Source organism: Pocillopora verrucosa, chromosome 2, assembly GCF_036669915.1.
Source record: "Pocillopora verrucosa isolate sample1 chromosome 2, ASM3666991v2, whole genome shotgun sequence".
Taxonomy (NCBI): domain Eukaryota; kingdom Metazoa; phylum Cnidaria; class Anthozoa; order Scleractinia; family Pocilloporidae; genus Pocillopora; species Pocillopora verrucosa.
Window position 1 is genome coordinate 8,570,167 of NC_089313.1, and position 18,459 is coordinate 8,588,625.

The 18,459-nt window shown below is 38.3% G+C and overlaps 1 protein-coding gene and 1 pseudogene across 3 annotated transcripts; both read left to right on the top strand.

The window, feature by feature from the left end:
• Positions 1-4,919: 4,919 nt before the first annotated feature.
• On the top strand, positions 4,920-9,486 carry LOC131776297 (uncharacterized). Of its 3 annotated transcripts, XM_066162516.1 has the most exons (3): positions 5,482-5,526; positions 6,514-6,652; positions 8,233-9,485. In XM_066162516.1, the coding sequence occupies exon 3, from the start codon at positions 8,257-8,259 to the stop codon at positions 8,974-8,976; it is 720 nt and encodes a 239-aa protein (XP_066018613.1). In that variant the 5' UTR covers positions 5,482-5,526; positions 6,514-6,652; positions 8,233-8,256; the 3' UTR covers positions 8,977-9,485. The 3 variants fall into 3 exon arrangements, with proteins under 3 accessions (XP_066018612.1, XP_058948449.1, XP_066018613.1); XM_066162515.1 differs by lacking the exons at positions 5,482-5,526; positions 6,514-6,652 and adding an exon at positions 4,920-5,040 and having other exon boundaries at positions 8,233-9,486; XM_059092466.2 differs by lacking the exon at positions 6,514-6,652 and having other exon boundaries at positions 5,399-5,526; positions 8,233-9,484.
• Positions 5,118-18,459, top strand: part of LOC136279213 (uncharacterized) — a 23,384-nt pseudogene continuing 10,042 nt past the window's right edge.

Below are 18,459 nucleotides of genomic sequence, written 5' to 3' on the forward strand. Positions count from 1 at the left end.
CCCCTTGCTTGTCGTGATATACCTGGCACGGAGAAGAGAGAGAAGATGGCTCAAATTTAGCTCTTGAGTCAGAAGTAGCACTCAAAGAGTGAAAATACGGTTTTTTACGACCACCCCACTCCCCTGGGGTTAGACCAGGAGACTCCAAATGCACACTGAGTTGTAGCCCTGACCCTACAGAGTTTGTTGATATCAACTTAGATGATGTTTCCGCTCAGAACAGTGGACGCGAGTAAAAATAGTTAATAAATTAAAGTTGGAGCGGGGTTACGCCCTCTTAATCTGTTTGTACTAGACACCGCGTTCCACTGGGCAGAATTGATACTAAGGATCTTGGTTTTTGTCAGGTTGTACAGTTTTTATATTTAGTTTTCAAGTTCTCTTTCATGCTCGTAACCACTGACCCTTTGGAACTCGTGGTGTATCTGTAAATTTATACGAGGAAGTAATGTCTGACATACGGTTAACATTTCAACATTTACATGACATCAGTTCCCATGGAACTCCATAAAGGTTCGTTTGTTTGAATGGACGTAAGTGTCACAAATGTGCTCGGTGAGACTGATAACAAATTCACAGCGATCACGTACTAATCAGTTACTTGGCTTCGTGCCTTGCACAATTGGTTCTTACATACCAATAACACGATCATGTTCACGTAATTTTCGATTAGTCTCTCGACCTTAAAAGCGACAAATTTCCTAAAGTTAAGTCCATACACTCTAATTAGGAGACTCGACCACACCTCTTGAAAAGGTAGGCATCCATAAGCATAACCGCAAGAGTTCAAAGACTTGACTGACAACGTTATAATATAAGGCAGATTACACTGAAACGTGAGTTAATGGATAAGGCTTTGTCTGCCTAGGAAATAACAATTGTGTGAATGCCGAAGAAGGAAAATGGAGAGCATGAAACAGTCGATTACCACTAAACGAAACCAAACGATAAAGACGGCATAACTTAAGTACAAACTTAAGTTATCTACGGTACGACTACGAAGGCCTAAGGTTCTTCAGTTTTGTGCCAACTTGCATAATAGAAAGGGCCAGTGCTCGTGATCCTGTGACTGTAATAGCTACAGGATATTTAATAACAACGCTAAGCTAGCTACGTGATGGTACGTGGCGTGATCAAAGCGTCTGTGATCTAGGAAAAGGTATGACTTCAGTTTAATAACAAATAAGACTGAAGCAAATTTCCCGGTGATGCGTCATACACTTTTTAAGCATGTTTTGCCGGCTAAGATGCTCCTGAGAAATCTTGAAGAAAATAATTAAGAAAAGGACGTTTGAAAACTAACTAAATAATTTGAAAATTATTGAGGTTGACACTAACGATGATTTGTGACAACAAATCAACATGCACTGAATAGATCTCCAATTAAATAGCTGAATAGGAACTGCTAACTAAAAAGAAGATGGGATGTATGATTCTGATAATTTACTAGGATTAATTTACACGAATCTCAGTTACTATTTAAAAAAAGCCATCCAGACAACGGCTACTACTACTTTAAATCATTTAAATCATAGGATGTCGTAACTGCTACTTTGTACAATTTATAAAGCAGGCAATTGTCCAATTATTCTTGACGCTTAAATACAAAACCTTTCGACAAAACTTATCACAACAAAGTGTTGAAACAGAGACCGTCGCCTTTGCACACTCCAAGTATCAATTACTATCTGTAGTCAGTAAAGAGTTTTAGTTCCACCTTTGGAGTGTTCATCGCAAATGTCGAACCGCGGTCGGCAGTTTTTGGTTAGAAGTTAGAGGTTTCGAGACTCTTAGCTTTTTAGATCGACGTCGGATTTCTTCTGAGAAAAAAATCAACATGTGTGCCGCAATCTTGAATTAGACAAAAATATGGCTTTTGTGCTTCCTTGGATTAGATCTAAACAATTAGCTTGAAAAGCGAAATGATTAAAGTGGTTGTAGACAAAATACATGAAAAAACTGCACCTCACTTATGAAAAATGTTTCGTTGTTTGATTATTGTAGAGCTAAACGCTACAGAGTTGTCATGTTCACTGTTACGTTTATCATTCATCCTTCTTATCATGTTCTCACTAAATTCAAAACCATAAAAAAATTCACGAACGTGATTGGTTATCACCAGCCCGATTTGCGCGCGTCATGCTTGTAATAAGAAAGTGTAATAGGACAGTTCAAGGGACATTTAACATGTCATGCCTGTACGAGTGGACAGAACGCATCATGGGCACGCGCTGTTATCTCGCATTTCGCCGAGTTATCTGTTGTTGTTGTTTTTTTTTTTTTTAAGAAAACGTATAACCAATGTCTAGCCGCGGTTTGACCTAGTTTCTTTCTGGAATTTTGTCATAGTTTTGATTAATTGGTAACAGGACTTCCTGTCGTCCAATTCTATCTGTGATCATACCGTGATCAACAAATCGGACTCTCGCTTCGCGGTCGACCGATTTTGTTGATCACTCGTATGATTACAGATCAAGGTAGACTCCAATCGGTCCTATTACCATTATTAAATGGCGATCTCTGTAAGAGCAGTCCAGGGCATTTCGCATCAGAAAAAAAAAGTTTCCCCCAAATTTTGCTTAATAAACTATCTTTGGTAACAAGTAAATAAAACCACATTAGTTTCTGGAAATACGTTAAAATAACATTTTTAGAGCTCTCAAAAGTCAAAACTTCAAAAGGCCCTTTTTCGACCTCTTGCAACATCGAAAATTTCAAAAGTTGAATAGCCCGGTCCTCGCGTCACACCGCATGCAGTAAGAAATATTTTGTATCCTTAAACTGTGTGATATATAAGGTGTATAAAATGCATTTCAATTTTGATATTTGTTTATTCAGAGGCTCGTCATAATTTATTTAAAACACTCGTTGGACAGCTTTCTGAAAGTGGTCGAAAGTACTCTTTCTTTCTTGGTTGATATTGCTCAAGTCCAGACCTGACCATTAAAAACTCCGCTTGATTTCTGCTAATAAGATGTTTGGCTGCAGAAAATATAAAAACATCTTGCACTTATTTATTTTCTTCACCGGGGTGACTTCGTACTTTAGGCGATACTGCTAGCGTGACAGCCGATTATGCAAATTAATTCATTGAGCAAACTCCGACCGTTTTATATGAGTTGCTCAATAAATCTTAGATTTTAATCATTTTAAGCAGAAGGAAAGAGCTTTAAGACCACACCGATTAATACTTTAAGCATTTTAAAAGGCCAAAATGTGACAAATTTTATCATCTCGTGACGAAAGACGTCAATAACAACGTATCGAATATCATAATTTGATTAGCGCTCACAAACTCTTTTTTAAAAATTTGGCTTCTGTTATTTCATATTTGAGTTCTGACAGCTTACGCTATTCAAACCTGTATGAACATTTCAAACCAAACTACAGGATTCTATTTAGTGTAACGGGCGATAACAGCACACACTGAAATACACCGTGACCAGTGACTCTGTCACGTAATTCCATCGTGTAATCGTCCTGAATACTTCTCGCGTCTTAATAAAGCAGCGATTGCTCGGATTTCTAGCTGAAAGGAAAAAAATTTGGTCGTCACACTTGTTTGCATAGCAGTCTCTGTTCATTAGTTTGGAGAGTTCTTGTGAAAAAGGACACCGCATTCGCATGACGGGTGGACGTCATAACTAGATTGCGTAACAACTGCACTCCGAAATCATTTCCTCCATTATGCAAGAGGTGCTGCATTCGTATCTCACATTTTCAATGCGAGCTCAGAATGTTTGCACATGTCTCTTAGCATCTTGACTTTGAGGCTTGGCAACCTTGCTTCTCTTACCAACTAGCACACATCATAGATATCAACTCTTCGTCTACATCTGACGCGAATGCTTCTACGAAGTGGTCCTCTTCGTCGTCTGCGTCGGTGGTATCATCCGAATCTTGTCGTATTTTAGATCGCTATTGAGGACACAATCTTGAGAAGAAACCCTGAATCTGTATGTTGGATAGCCACTCTGTTCTATCGAACATTCTCTCTCCATCTATTGTGCAAGCAGTCCGCATCATTCATGCATTCATGCATTCATGTATGAATGGGTCCATCCTCCCCCTCACTCTTACTTGTTGTGTGATATACCTGGCCCGGAGAAGAGAGAGAAGATGGCTCAAATTTAGCTCTTGAGTCAGAAGTAGCACTCAAGGACTGAAAATACAGTTTTTTTGGACCAACCCCACTGCCCTGGGATTAGACCAGGAGACTCCAAATGCACACTGAGTTGTAGCCCTGACCCTACAGAGTTTGTCGATATCAACTTGGATGTAGTTTCCGCTCAAAACAGTTTTTTCAGTGATGAAAGGACAGATTCTGTATTTATATTTATATTTCTTTCCTCGGGAAAATTTTTATCAACAAAAAAGTCCTAACTGCATCGTTTTGTAATTGAAGTTTATTTTTATCATTAATCAAACTGCATAGCCTCTGTTGTTGCTCACTGATGCACCTTAGAAGTAAAACATACAGAAATGAGCACATCAATCTGTCAACATCTTGTAGCGATCACTAGGTAAGGTGTGCTAATTTACCCATTCTTAAACTTGTCAAACATCCATAATGAAGTCATTAAGTTCAAGCTGGCTACCTCCTCGTTACGACGACATTTTTTCTGATACGATTACAAAAGTTATGAATAGACAGATTCTGTATTTACTTGATCCAGGAGGAAGTCGCATAATAAGCATCAACAGACGTTTTGATAGTGTTCCACCCACTTAGGTCGACATTGTAAGTTGCTTTGATACAACAATAAACATGATGCAATCAGTGATGAGGTAACTATTTCTGATAACGCTATTTGCTTCATTCACCACTTGGTCGATGTGACCCAATGAGTTGCTTTGATACAACGCTAAACATGATGCAAACAGTGATCAAGTAACTACTTCTAATAACGCTATATGCTTTATTCAGCCTGTGGTCGATGTGACCCTATAAGTTGCTTGGATACAACGCTAAACAAGATGCCAACAGTGATCAAGTAACTACTTCTCATGACGCTCTTTGCCTTTTTTCAGCCTGTGGACGTGAGTAAAATAAGTTAAAAAAATTAAAGCTGGAGCGAGGTTACGCTCTCTTAATTTGTTTGTACTAGACACCGCGTTCCACTAAGCAGAACTGATACTAAGGATCATGGTTTTTATCAAGGTATACAGTTTTCATATTTAGTTTTCAAGTTCTCTTTCATGCTCGTAACTACTGACCCCTTTGAACAGGTGATGTATCTGTAAATTTAAACGAGGAAATAGTTTCTGGCATACGGTTAACATTTCGTTTGTTTGAATGGACCGTACGTGTCACAAATATGTTTGATGACACCAATAACAGATTCACATCGGTCACGTATTTATTTGTTTATTGGCTTCGCCCCTTGCACAATTGATTCTTACATACCGATAACACGATCATGGTCACGTAGTTGTCGGTTAGTCTCTCGACCTTAAAAGCGACAAATTTCTCAAAGTTAAGTTCATTTACTTTAATAAGGAAACTCAAGCACAGCTCTTGAGAAGGTAGGAATCCATGGCTATAGTCAACTGTTTTTGCACTTTTCATCCGCTGACATGTATGTATGTATCCATAGGAACTGTACTATTTAAATTGAGACAAGCGATTCCTTGAAACTTCCGATTTAAGGTCTTTACTAGTATCGATTTTTAACCCCTGGCCTAAGCAAATTTGTTTGCAACTGTTTCCTTGAATTAAGACTTATTCCCTCGGCGAGTTAGGACAGTGTAAAAGGACACCTCGTTGTAAATTCAAAGTTCAGAGCGGATACACTGATGTAGTATGGACCATCAATACCATGTTTCACAAACGAAATTTTAAAGCACAATTTTTTTTGCCTTTTCCCATTCTGATGGCCCCGTTCGCAGGATTTTTGTGAATTTGTCCAACCTCTCCGGTTCAACTTCCAGTTAGCCAGCAGCACATAACCGCATAATTTACTTGGCTATACATCCGATGTTAAATCATTCAGCCAACATCGAGCATATGAAAATAACGTTTCTCACATCATGCTATTTCATTTGCAAATATGTGGAGAGTTACATGAGGGCGCAAGTCCAGAAAAACAGGTGGCGGGAGAGAGCGAGAAGCGGGATTATTTGAGGGCAGGATGCGGGAGCAGAGAGCAGAACGGCAACTTGCTTGTTGTTTATTTATTTGAGGGAAAGATGCGGGAACAGAGAGCAGAACGGCAACTTGATTGTCGTTTATTATATCCAGTCAAACACCAGTACCCAGCAAAGGTTTTTGACCTTTATCTAAACTTCCACCGAGGCGTAAAATAGAATTTTATAAACGAGAAAACATAATTTGTTTTTCACAGGCTGAAAAAAAAAACAGCTTAATAGCGGTGAAATCGGATACGTATTGAAGTCGGAGTTTCGAAAATCTTTACGCTGGCCAATTGGTGATTTTCTCTCTCACGCCACCAAAATCCAAGAGAGTGGGCTATTTTAGAATATTGATAAAAATAAAATTTGCCCAATTTTCAGGTCTGTAGGGTTTTTCGCCGGCGATGACAGCGTTCAGGTGATACTGAGATTATTACTCAACGACCTCCCCTTGACAAAAATATTAAAAATCATATCCATAACCGCAAGAGTTCAAAGACGTGACTGACAACATTATAATGTAAGGCAGATTACACTGAAACGTGAGTTAATAGAATTCCATAGCTTGGCAGTCGAAGTAAAGAAAAGAAAGGCTTTGTCTGCCTAGGAAATAGCGATTGTGTGAATGCCGAGGAAGGAAAATAGAGAGCATGCAAGAGTAGATTACCACTAAACGAAACCAAACGATAAAGACGGCATAACTTAAGTACAAACTTTAGTTATCCACAGTATTAATATGATATGGCCGAAGATTTAGCATGGGGCGAGGAAACCTCTAGGGAAACTAAGAAGCTTTTGCGAGCTACAGGCTCCTCATATTTTACAAAAGTGAGGTATCAGTTTTATGGCGTGATTTATGTACAAAATATTTAAGGTTGAAAAGGAAAGGTCGCACACACATAAAACAATAACATCAATAGTAGGCACTCAAACAAACATTTTCTTAAGCAGGGTGAGAAAAGTAAGAAAAAACAATAATAATAAAAAAGAATAAATAAATAAAGAACAACAACAAGGGAGCCAACTAAGGAGTAATGTTCGCAACTAAGACTTAAACAGGGAAAATGTGCCCATGTTTTGGATTTCTATATTCAGAGAATTGAAAAATTTAAGTCCTTGGAAACATAACGCAAACTGTTTGATATTTGTTTTGCAAGAGGGGATGTAAAAGGAATTGTATTGTCTGGTAAAATACCAATGATTGCTACTCGAAAACGAAAATAATCTTTACGTTGTCCATACATTGAAAGTAAGTATCGTTTGTTTCTGTAAACCACAACTCGTGAAAGTGTTACGAAGGAACGTTTCAATTTTTCTGAAGGCTCAATAGCTATAGTAAAGAAAACTGTTTTCATTATTTTACTATCGTTACCGTTTGCTTCACTTGTACCATATAAACAACGATATGAAGCCTAGTGAACACACATCGATCAAATTTTGTATCCTGCACGACCATCATAAGGTACTGGTTCTAGAAAAAGTCAAGCATTCGTAAAGAAGTCACAAGATTGATGGATGAAAAAGTTTCGTGTTTCTGTAAATTAAAGCTATGCATGCCTCGACTTCAGGGATTAGAATCATAAATACTTATCAACATATTTTCATTTTTTGCTTTATCAGAGAGCATTTTAGAACCTTTGCTCTACTGAAAAATAGATATTTTAAAATATCAATAATTTTTTAAAAAATCTACAAATTAGAGAGGAGCAAATTAAAAGTTGGCAGAAAACGTGGGCCAATTTCAAAGAGGTGTCATTAAAACACGTAAATAGGCTTATTCATTTTAATGCATTGAAAGTGAAGTTCACACGGCCAACAAAAGTTGCGAATTACCAGGTTGATAACAGAGCTCATTGTTAGTACTCTGCCATAATTTAATAAAGCAAGCGAAATGCATTCCGAAATTTGTGCTTCGTTCTCAATCGAAAATCACGCCATGCAAAAAAATGACCATTTGCCTGCAGACTTTGTGGTAAAAAGTTATTCTCCACCCAATTTGCGACAATGCTTCTTACCTTAGGCAGCTGTAGAATTGGCTCAAAACACGCTGATCCGTGAAAATCTTGATTAACGACTTTTTGCGATGACTTTGTTCACCAGTTTTTTTCAGATCGCGGAATAAAAATGTCCTCAGCAATGCTGAAAGATCCCAACCACACAATTACAGAGAATGGTGTGCATTGCTCAAATTCAGACTGTGTGCTTCCAATGTGCATCAACTCAAAGCTTGGTAACCTTATCAAGAAAAGCACTGACTGCAAAAGAGCTGAAAAATCTAAGGCAACTACGGATACGAGCCTGAAAAATGCTGCTGACTGTAAAATGAGCAGCGTCGCCGCAAATGGAGATATGGAGCAATGGTGGAGAGACCTTCAAAGCTTGGGGATTCTGGATCAGTTTCCCAGTAACACCCACACTGACCGGTCATTCCTCTATGAACAAAATGATTCTTCTCCCAGTCAGTTAGGCGCCATACTAAGACCATGTTTCAGCCAAGGGATCCGAGTGCTTGGAAATCAAACACAACCTTGCATACCACAGGTGCATCCAGTCTCTTCTATTGTCCCCAATCTACCTTTCTTTGGTGACGGACTCTACCAAGACACACAAACGGTGGTAACAAACCCCTTAATTCAGTCTGGAATTGCCAAACATGAAACAGATCCTCTGAAAGACTCTGATGCATCCAGGTCAGCCAAGTCTGGAAAGTTGTTTGAGATTCTCTCCTTGATCTTTCAGGCTCTTGAGGGCCCTCATACAGAAAATCTTGAGGAGCACTATGTATCTGCGTTACAGAAGGCCCTTCATGAAATTCAAGCGGTTAAGAGTCTGTGTCATCTTTAGAGAATGAAATATTCATTCACTGCTGCCACAAGAAGAAACAGCCCAGTCTTCTAATAAACGTAAAGCATAAGGTTTCCTTAAACGACTGGTACATGCATAGGGCTACAAGCTATAGAGTCTTTCCTTAGTGGAGTTTACCAAGTACCTAGGTAGATGCATGCTATGAGGTAGGTTTTTTGATGCACGTTTTAATGCATTACCACCACAGAAACGATGTACACATGATCAAATTAATTTTAGGAACACAATAGCCTCCAAAATGACAACCAACAATGAAAGTTCATCATTAAAATTTTATTGTAAATCCTCAACAGATATAGGGACTACAATTATTTGCTACACTGAAACACCCAACAAAATTCTATGATTTAGACAGATCACAGCTGATTCTTTGAATTTTAATGTAAATATGTAAGTTATTGTTACTTACGTAAATGTTTCTTGTAATTAGTTGTTTTTTTTTATATCATCATTATTATTTTATGGTTATCCTCCTTAATGTTGCTTTCCTTTGTGTAATTTGATAGCCATGATAGAGGCTATTACACCAGACGTGTATTAAATATTTTATATTTGATTGAATTGGACACCTTAAGAGATAGTTAATATGTTTCTTAGATAACTAGTTCTGAATGCTCTTAAATCCCTTGTTACAACTTCCGTACAGTAGCTCTCGGCTATGAAATGTTTGTTAAAAGTCGTCAAATTTTATAGAGGTATTTAGGTAGGTGACTGCATAAAGAAGCTAAAATATAGTTATGTCTATATCATATGAATGGAGTTTTGAAAAGAGGGCCGGCAAGATGACTCAACTCCCCTCAGTATTAAAAACCCTTACAGTCCCATTAACTAGGGAAAACAATCTCACCAAGATCTCCGCTTGCTGTAGCCATTCACGTCCTGTTGACACTTTCACGTCCTGCTGAATACTCCCTAAAACTCCCTAAAACTCCTGATATCCCGCGTGAGATTCAAGTAAAATCCTAATCAAGTTAAAACAATAGCCCTGTGCTGCTACTGCTAATCATTATAGGAAAAGCACAGAAACATACATTCGCGTTACGGCTTTGTGTTCCGCCCCATTCCCCTTGGAATTAGTCAACGGGGCACTTAATGCATATTGACCAATAGACCCAGACCCGATAGACCTATTCATTCCCCCCCTTCCCCTCCCCCCCCCCCTCTTGCTTGTCGTGATATACCTGGCACGGAGAAGAGAGAGAAAATGGCTCAAATTTAGCTCTTGAATCAGAAGTAGCACTCAAAGAGTGAAAATACAGTTTTTTACGACCATCCCACTCCCCTGGGGTTCGACCAGGAGACTCCAAATGCACACTGAGTTGTAGCCCTGACCCTACAGAGTTTGTTGATATCAACTTGGATGCAGTTTCCGCTCAGAACAGTGGACGCGAGTAAAAATAGTTGATAAATTAAAGTTGGAGCGAGGTTACGCCCTCTTAATCTGTTTGTACTAGACACCGCATTCCACTGGACAGAATTGATACTAAGGATCTTGGTTTTTATCAGGTTGTACAGTTTTTATATTTAGTTTTCAAGTTCTCTTTCATGCTCGTAACCACTGACCCTTTGGAACCAGTGGCCAGTGTATCTGTAAATTTATACGAGGAAATAATGTCTGACATACGGTTAACATTTAAACATTTACGTGACATCAGTTCCCATGGAACTCCATGAAGGTTCGTTTGTTTGAATGGACCGTAAGTGTCACAAATGTGTTTGGTGAGACTGATAACAAATTCACAGCGATCACGTACTAATCAGTTACTTGGCTTCGTGCCTTGCACAATTGGTTCTTACATACCAATAACACGATCATGGTCACGTAATTATCGGTTAGTCTCTCGACCTTAAAAGCGACAAATTTCCTAAAGTTAAGTCCATACACTCTAATTAGGAGACTCGACCACACCTCTTGAAAAGGTAGGCATCCATAAGCATAACCGCAAGAGTTCAAAGACTTGACTGACAACGTTGTAATATAAGGCAGATTACACTGAAACGTGAGTTAATGGATAAGGCTTTGTCTGCCTAGGAAATAACAATTGTGTGAATGCCGAAGAAGGAAAATGGAGAGCATGAAACAGTCCATTACCACTAAACGAAACCAAACGATAAAGACGGCACAACTTAAGTACAAACTTAAGTTATGTACGGTACGACTACGAAGGCCTAAGGTTCTTCAGTTTTTTGCCAACTTGCATAATAGAAAGGGCCAGGTAGCCAAATGGAAAATCAAATCGGATAGCTTGCTCGTGATCCTGTGACTGTAATAGCTACAGGATATTTAATAACAACGCTAAGCTAGCTACGTGATGGTACGTGGCGTGATCAAAGCGTCTGTGATCTAGGAAAAGGTATGACTTCAGTTTAATAACAAATAAGACTGAAGCAAATTTCCCAGTGATGCGTAATACACTTTTTAAGCATGTTTTGCCGGCTAAGATGCTCCTGAGAAATCTTGAAGAAAATAATTAAGAAAAGGACGTTTGAAAACTAACTAAATAATTTGAAAATTATTGAGGTTGACACTAAGGATGATTTGTGACAACAAATCAACATGCACTGAATAGATCTCCAATTAAATAGCTGAATAGGAACTGCTAACTAAAAAGAAGAAGGGATGTATGATTCTGATAATTTACTAGGATTAATTTACACGAATCTCAGTTACTATTTAAAAAAAGCCATCCAGACAACGGCTACTACTACTTTAAATCATTTAAATCATAGGATGTCGTAACTGCTACTTTGTACAATTTATGAAGCAGGCAATTGTCCAATTATTCTTGACGCTTAAATACAAAACCTTTCGACAAAACTTATCACAACAAAGTGTTGAAACAGAGACCGTCGCCTTTGCACCCTCCAAGTATCAATTACTATCTGTAGTCAGTAAAGAGTTTTAGTTCCATCTTTGGAGTGTTCATCGCAAATGTCGAACCGCGGTCGGCAGTTTTTGGTTAGAAGTTAGAGGTTTCGAGACTCTCAGCTTTTTAGATCGACGTCGGATTTCTTCTGAGAAAAAAATCAACATGTGTGCCGCAATCTTGAATTAGACAAAAAATATGGCTTTTGTGCTTCCTTGCATTAGATCTAAACAATTAGCTTGAAAAGCGAAATGATTAAAGTGGTTGTAGACAAAATACATGAAAAAACTGCACCTCACTTATGAAAAATGTTTCGTTGTTTGATTATTGTAGAGCTAAACGCTACAGAGTTGCCATGTTCACTGTTACGTTTATCATTCATCCTTCTTATCATGTTCTCACTAAATTCAAAACCATAAAAAAATTCACGAACGTGATTGGTTATCACTAGCCCGATTTGCGCGCGTCATGCTTGTAATAAGAAAGTGTAATAGGACAGTTCAAGGGACATTTAACATGTCATGCCTGTACGAGTGGACAGAACGCATCATGGGCGCGCGCTGTTATCTCGCATTTCGCCGAGTTATCTGTTGTTGTTGTTGTTTTTTTTTTTTAAGAAAACGTATAACCGATGTCTAGCCGCGGTTTGACCTAGTTTCTTTCTGGAATTTTGTCATAGTTTTGATTAATTGGTAACAGGACTTCCTGTCGTCCAATTCTATCTGTGATCATACCGTGATCAACAAATCGGACTCTCGCTTCGCGGTCGACCGATTTTGTTGATCACTCGTATGATTACAGATCAAGGTAGACTCCAATCGGTCCTATTACCATTATTAAATGGCGATCTCTGTAAGAGCAGTCCAGGGCATTTCGCATCAGAAAAAAAAAGTTTCCCCCAAATTTTGCTTAATAAACTATCTTTGGTAACAAGTAAATAAAACCACATTAGTTTCTGGAAATACGTTAAAATAACATTTTTAGAGCTCTCAAAAGTCAAAACTTCAAAAGGCCCTTTTTCGACCTCTTGCAACATCGAAAATTTCAAAAGTTGAATAGCCCGGTCCTCGCGTCACACCGCATGCAGTAAGAAATATTTTGTATCCTTAAACTGTGTGATATATAAGGTGTATAAAATGCATTTCAATTTTGATATTTGTTTATTCAGAGGCTCGTCATAATTTATTTAAAACACTCGTTGGACAGCTTTCTGAAAGTGGTCGAAAGTACTCTTTCTTTCTTGGTTGATATTGCTCAAGTCCAGACCTGACCATTAAAAACTCCGCTTGATTTCTGCTAATAAGATGTTTGGCTGCAGAAAATATAAAAACATCTTGCACTTATTTATTTTCTTCACCGGGGTGACTTCGTACTTTAGGCGATACTGCTAGCGTGACAGCCGATTATGCAAATTAATTCATTGAGCAAACTCCGACCGTTTTATATGAGTTGCTCAATAAATCTTAGATTTTAACCATTTTAAGTAGAAGGAAAGAGCTTTAAGACCACACCGATTAATACTTTAAGCATTTTAAAAGGCCAAAATGTGACAAATTTTATCATCTCGTGACGAAAGACGTCAATAACAACGTATCGAATATCATAATTTGATTAGCGCTCACAAACTCTTTTTTAAAAATTTGGCTTCTGTTATTTCATATTTGAGTTCTGACAGCTTACGCTATTCAAACCTGTATGAACATTTCAAACCAAACTACAGGATTCTATTTAGTGTAACGGGCGATAACAGCACACACTGAAATACACCGTGACCAGTGACTCTGTCACGTAATTCCATCGTGTAATCGTCCTGAATACTTCTCGCGTCTTAATAAAGCAGCGATTGCTCGGATTTCTAGCTGAAAGGAAAAAAATTTGGTCGTCACACTTGTTTGCATAGCAGTCTCTGTTCATTAGTTTGGAGAGTTCTTGTGAAAAAGGACACCGCATTCGCATGACGGGTGGACGTCATAACTAGATTGCGTAACAACTGCACTCCGAAATCATTTCCTCCATTATGCAAGAGGTGCTGCATTCGTATCTCACATTTTCAATGCGAGCTCAGAATGTTTGCACATGTCTCTTAGCATCTTGACTTTGAGGCTTGGCAACCTTGCTTCTCTTACCAACTAGCACACATCATAGATATCAACTCTTCGTCTACATCTGACGCGAATGCTTCTACGAAGTGGTCCTCTTCGTCGTCTGCGTCGGTGGTATCATCCGAATCTTGTCGTATTTTAGATCGCTATTGAGGACACAATCTTGAGAAGAAACCCTGAATCTGTATGTTGGATAGCCACTCTGTTCTATCGAACATTCTCTCTCCATCTATTGTGCAAGCAGTCCGCATCATTCATGCATTCATGCATTCATGTATGAATGGGTCCATCCTCCCCCTCACTCTTACTTGTTGTGTGATATACCTGGCCCGGAGAAGAGAGAGAAGATGGCTCAAATTTAGCTCTTGAGTCAGAAGTAGTACTCAAGGACTGAAAATACAGTTTTTTGGACCAACCCCACTGCCCTGGGATTAGACCAGGAGACTCCAAATGCACACTGAGTTGTAGCCCTGACCCTACAGAGTTTGTCGATATCAACTTGGATGTAGTTTCCGCTCAAAACAGTTTTTTCAGTGATGAAAGGACAGATTCTGTATTTACTTGATCCAGGAGGAAGTTGCATGATAAGCATCAACATACGTTTTGATGGTGTTCCACCCACTTAGGTCGACATTGTAAGTTGCTGTGATACAACACTTAACATGATGCAAACGGTGATCAGGCAACTACTTCTGATAACGCTATTTGCTTCATTCAGCCTGTGGTCGATGTGACCTTATAAGTTGCTTCGATACAACGCTAAACATAATATAAACAGTGATCAGGTAACTACTTCTGATAATGCTATTTGTCTTTATACAGCCTGTGGATGTAAGTAAAAAAAGTTAATAAATTAAAGTTGGAGCGGGGCCACGCTCTCTCAATCTGTTTGTACTAGACACCGCGTTCCACTAGGCAGAATTAAAACTAAGGATCTCGGTTGTTATCAAGGTGTACAGTTTTTGTATTTAGTTTTCAAAATCTCTTTCAAACCATTAACTTCTTTGAACTGGTAGTGCATCTGTAAATTTAAACCGCAAGGAAATATTGTATGACATACGGTTAACATTTAGACATTTACGTGAAATTAGTTCCCATGGTGCTCCATAAAGGTTCGTTTGTTTGAATGGACCGTAACAGATTCACATCGCACGGTTGATTCTTACATACTAATAATACGATCATGGTCACGTAATTGACGATTAGTCTCTCGACCTTAAAAGCGACAAATTTCAAAGTCAAGTGATCAAGATCTCTATCCATAACCGCAAGAGTTCAAAGACGTGACTGACAACGTTATAATATAAGGCAGATTACACTGAAACGTGAGTTAATGGATAAGGCTTTGTCTGCTTAGGAAATAACAATTGTGTGAATGCCGAAGAAGGAAAATGGAGAGCATGAAACAGTCCATTACCACTAAACGAAACCAAACGATAAAGACGGCACAACTTAAGTACAAACTTTAGTTATCCACAGTAAAAATGAAGTTTGATATAATTTTGGAGTTTGAAAATATCAAATCCAAAGATCAACTCCACAATCAGTTTTAGGCTTTTAAATTTATATTCAGGCTTTTAAATTTACATTCAGCTCGGAAACGAAGGCCTAAAGTTCTTCCATTTGGTGCCAACTTGCATAATAGAAAGGGCCAGGTAGCCAAATGGAAATCAAATCGGATAGCTTGCACATGATCCTGTGACTGTAATAGCTACAGGATAATTAAAAATAACAACGCTAAGCTAGCTACGTGATGATGCGTAGCGTGATCAAAGCGTCTGTAATCTAGGAAAAGGTATGACTTCAGTCTAATAACAAATTAGACTGAAACAAATTCCCCAGTGATGCGTCATACACTTTTTAGGCACGTTTTGCCGGCTGAGATTATGCATTTTACCGCTCCTGAGAAATCTTGAAGAAAATCATTAAGAAAAGGGCGTTTGAAAACTTACAAAATAAATTGAAAATTAGACATAGTTTGATGCTACTCTGGTTTTCAGATTTAATGAATGTAACTGAAGAAGTTACAATTCATAGACCCAACGTTTCGACACTCCTGTCTAGTGCCTTCATCAGGGGTGATCTAAACGCTGCAACAAGAGGTCCTTTTATATAATCACTAATTAGCGGTCTTTTTTCTGACGAGGTGTAAATAGGCGTCAGGAAGCAAGCCGCCATCGTCACGATTTAAAGGAGCGTAGGCGGAGTTTATATGCCAAGCCTCCAAACAAAGGCGCTGGTGGTAACGCCGATTAGTGGTGATAATTTTAGAATTATCCCACCCAATTGTATGGTTGGTTAGGCATGTATGCTCCGCTAAAATAAATGGCGTCGGTTCTATTCTATTCCTTGCAATGACTGTTACAACAAATACATCGGACAGACCAAATGTCAGTTTGGTACACGGTTAAAAGAGCACTAAAAAGCGGTTTTTCTTTGCAAAAAGGAAAATTCAGCTTTATCGGAGCATACATGCCTAACCAAACCATTAACTGTTGCGAGACCTTGAACGGGAAGTAGTAGGACAAGATGAAGTAGCTAGTGACTGTTACGCTATCAGGAGCAAAATGTTAAGAGATAAAATCAGCATCCAGCAAGAATTTTCATTATAGGTGTTTTTTGACCTATTTAAACGTTGAAAATTAATGGAAATAATATATTATCATAAGCCATTCAGTGAAAAATTATAATAAGCCAATTGATCATTTCTTATTCCTTTTGGCGGTCTTATTTTAACACGTTCGACACCTCGTTTTCTTAGAGGTGACTTGAGGTGTAAACATGCAGTACTTTTCATCCTCCGCACCGAATTTATAATCAGGAAACTTATGCGAATAGCACGTAGCTCTCTTGGAGGCGGTACCCTGGGTACGCCCTTTCTTCTCGGAATTTACTGTTTATTCTTTTATTATGTAATAGTCTTCGAAGACTATTTTCTCTTACGATATCTCCTCAACTATGCTTTTAATTCTCTTAGTAAGTTCTTAATAACTTTTATATTACCAACCTTGTTTTAGTTATGACCAACCTTGACCGCAAGAGTCAGAAGTTTAAGGCAGAGAATGATTTTGTGAAGCATAAACATCTCGAAGGTATCTACTTAGTATGCTTACTCCGTTCTACGTAGCTTAACGTGATTCGCTTGTTAAGTGTAAGAGGATGACGAAGGTTAGAGATTGCCAGCTCAATGAGCGTCCCCTTTGTAAGCGGTGACCCACACTCTCCTTGAGAGATCTGAGCTTGATTGTTTAACATTTTCTAATATTCTCATAGGAAGACGCAAAAATGTGCATATCACAGCATCACTTTGATTTTTACAAGTCTGTGAATTTATTGGAAAGAAAAACTGACTCATTTCAATTTCAAATCAGTGCTGACTGAGCGAGTGGACCGGAAAGCCGTAAATTGTAAAAACAATCTTTGAAGAGAGTGACAAACCGTTTTTAATTTTCGACGTAGTTGACTCACGCTAAAAGCAAAGTTAGCTAAAGTTCTCCAGCTGACTAATTATCAACGCTATCTTTAGAATTAATAATTAACGAACGGCTGATTTTCTCACGAGAACTGAAAATGAAGGCCCCTATTTCTATGATGTCTTTTAGTGATTCCAGTGACGTTCACATAGGCCACATACGACTGTCAGGACATTATTCGATATCATTCAGAAGTTGGAATAAAATTCATGTTGTTACTTGAAATGATAGTTTGAAAAAAATTATTTACCACAAGTATAATTTTCGACTTCTTTGACAATCGCTCCTTGTAAATGCATTCTTCTCCAAGATGAAGTCTGAGTTCAAAATTTCCATTGAAAAAACAGTCATTCTCATACTGTAGCAAGAAATCCTCCATCAAATAGCACTCACAAAGAAATCAAGTCAACGCTCTATAAGATTATCGGAGAAACAAAAGTTTTAACTGCGAATTGAATTATTTATTTGATAGACGTTTTGCTAAGAGAACAAAGTAGCTGAATTTCATAACATAGCGTGCGGGCGCTTTGTTTGTCGACCGTGGACTGAAGTTGCACTGTGGACTGTGAACGGAAGTGGTCTCTCATGCTAGCCCTCCCCACTTTGTGAAAGTCAAAATTAATTCCGATGAAGCTCAGAAACTCACATGAAAAGAAATAAAATGTTTGTATGGTTTAATGACAATGATAACCCCAGATCAGATTTCCAAACTTCTAAAATGCAACTTGAATCGATAAGCCGAAATGTCCACACCTAGGGGACTTGTAGCGGGTTCATTTCAATACAAGCTGCTCCGATCCCAAAATGCTAGATAGCGCGACGTCACACAACAAAAATAATCATAGTTAAAAAAAAGGAATAAGACAAAAATAATTATTAGCAAGCCCTCGATATAACGAACAGTTTGGTTGTTTTTCCGCAAACTCGTTAAATCAAGGTTTTCGATAAACAGCCTACTCTCGATATAACGAACCAATTTCCCCAGTCCCATGGTACTTCGCTAAATCGAGGTTCCTCCGT

Coding starts and splice junctions, on each gene's coding strand:
- LOC131776297 (XM_066162515.1), top strand. CDS start 5,008: ATGACGCTCTTTGCCTTTTTTCAGCCTGTGGAC. Junction 5,041..8,232: donor CCTTTTTTCAGCCTGTGGAC/GTGAGTAAAATA, acceptor TTTGTTCACCAG/TTTTTTTCAGATCGCGGAAT.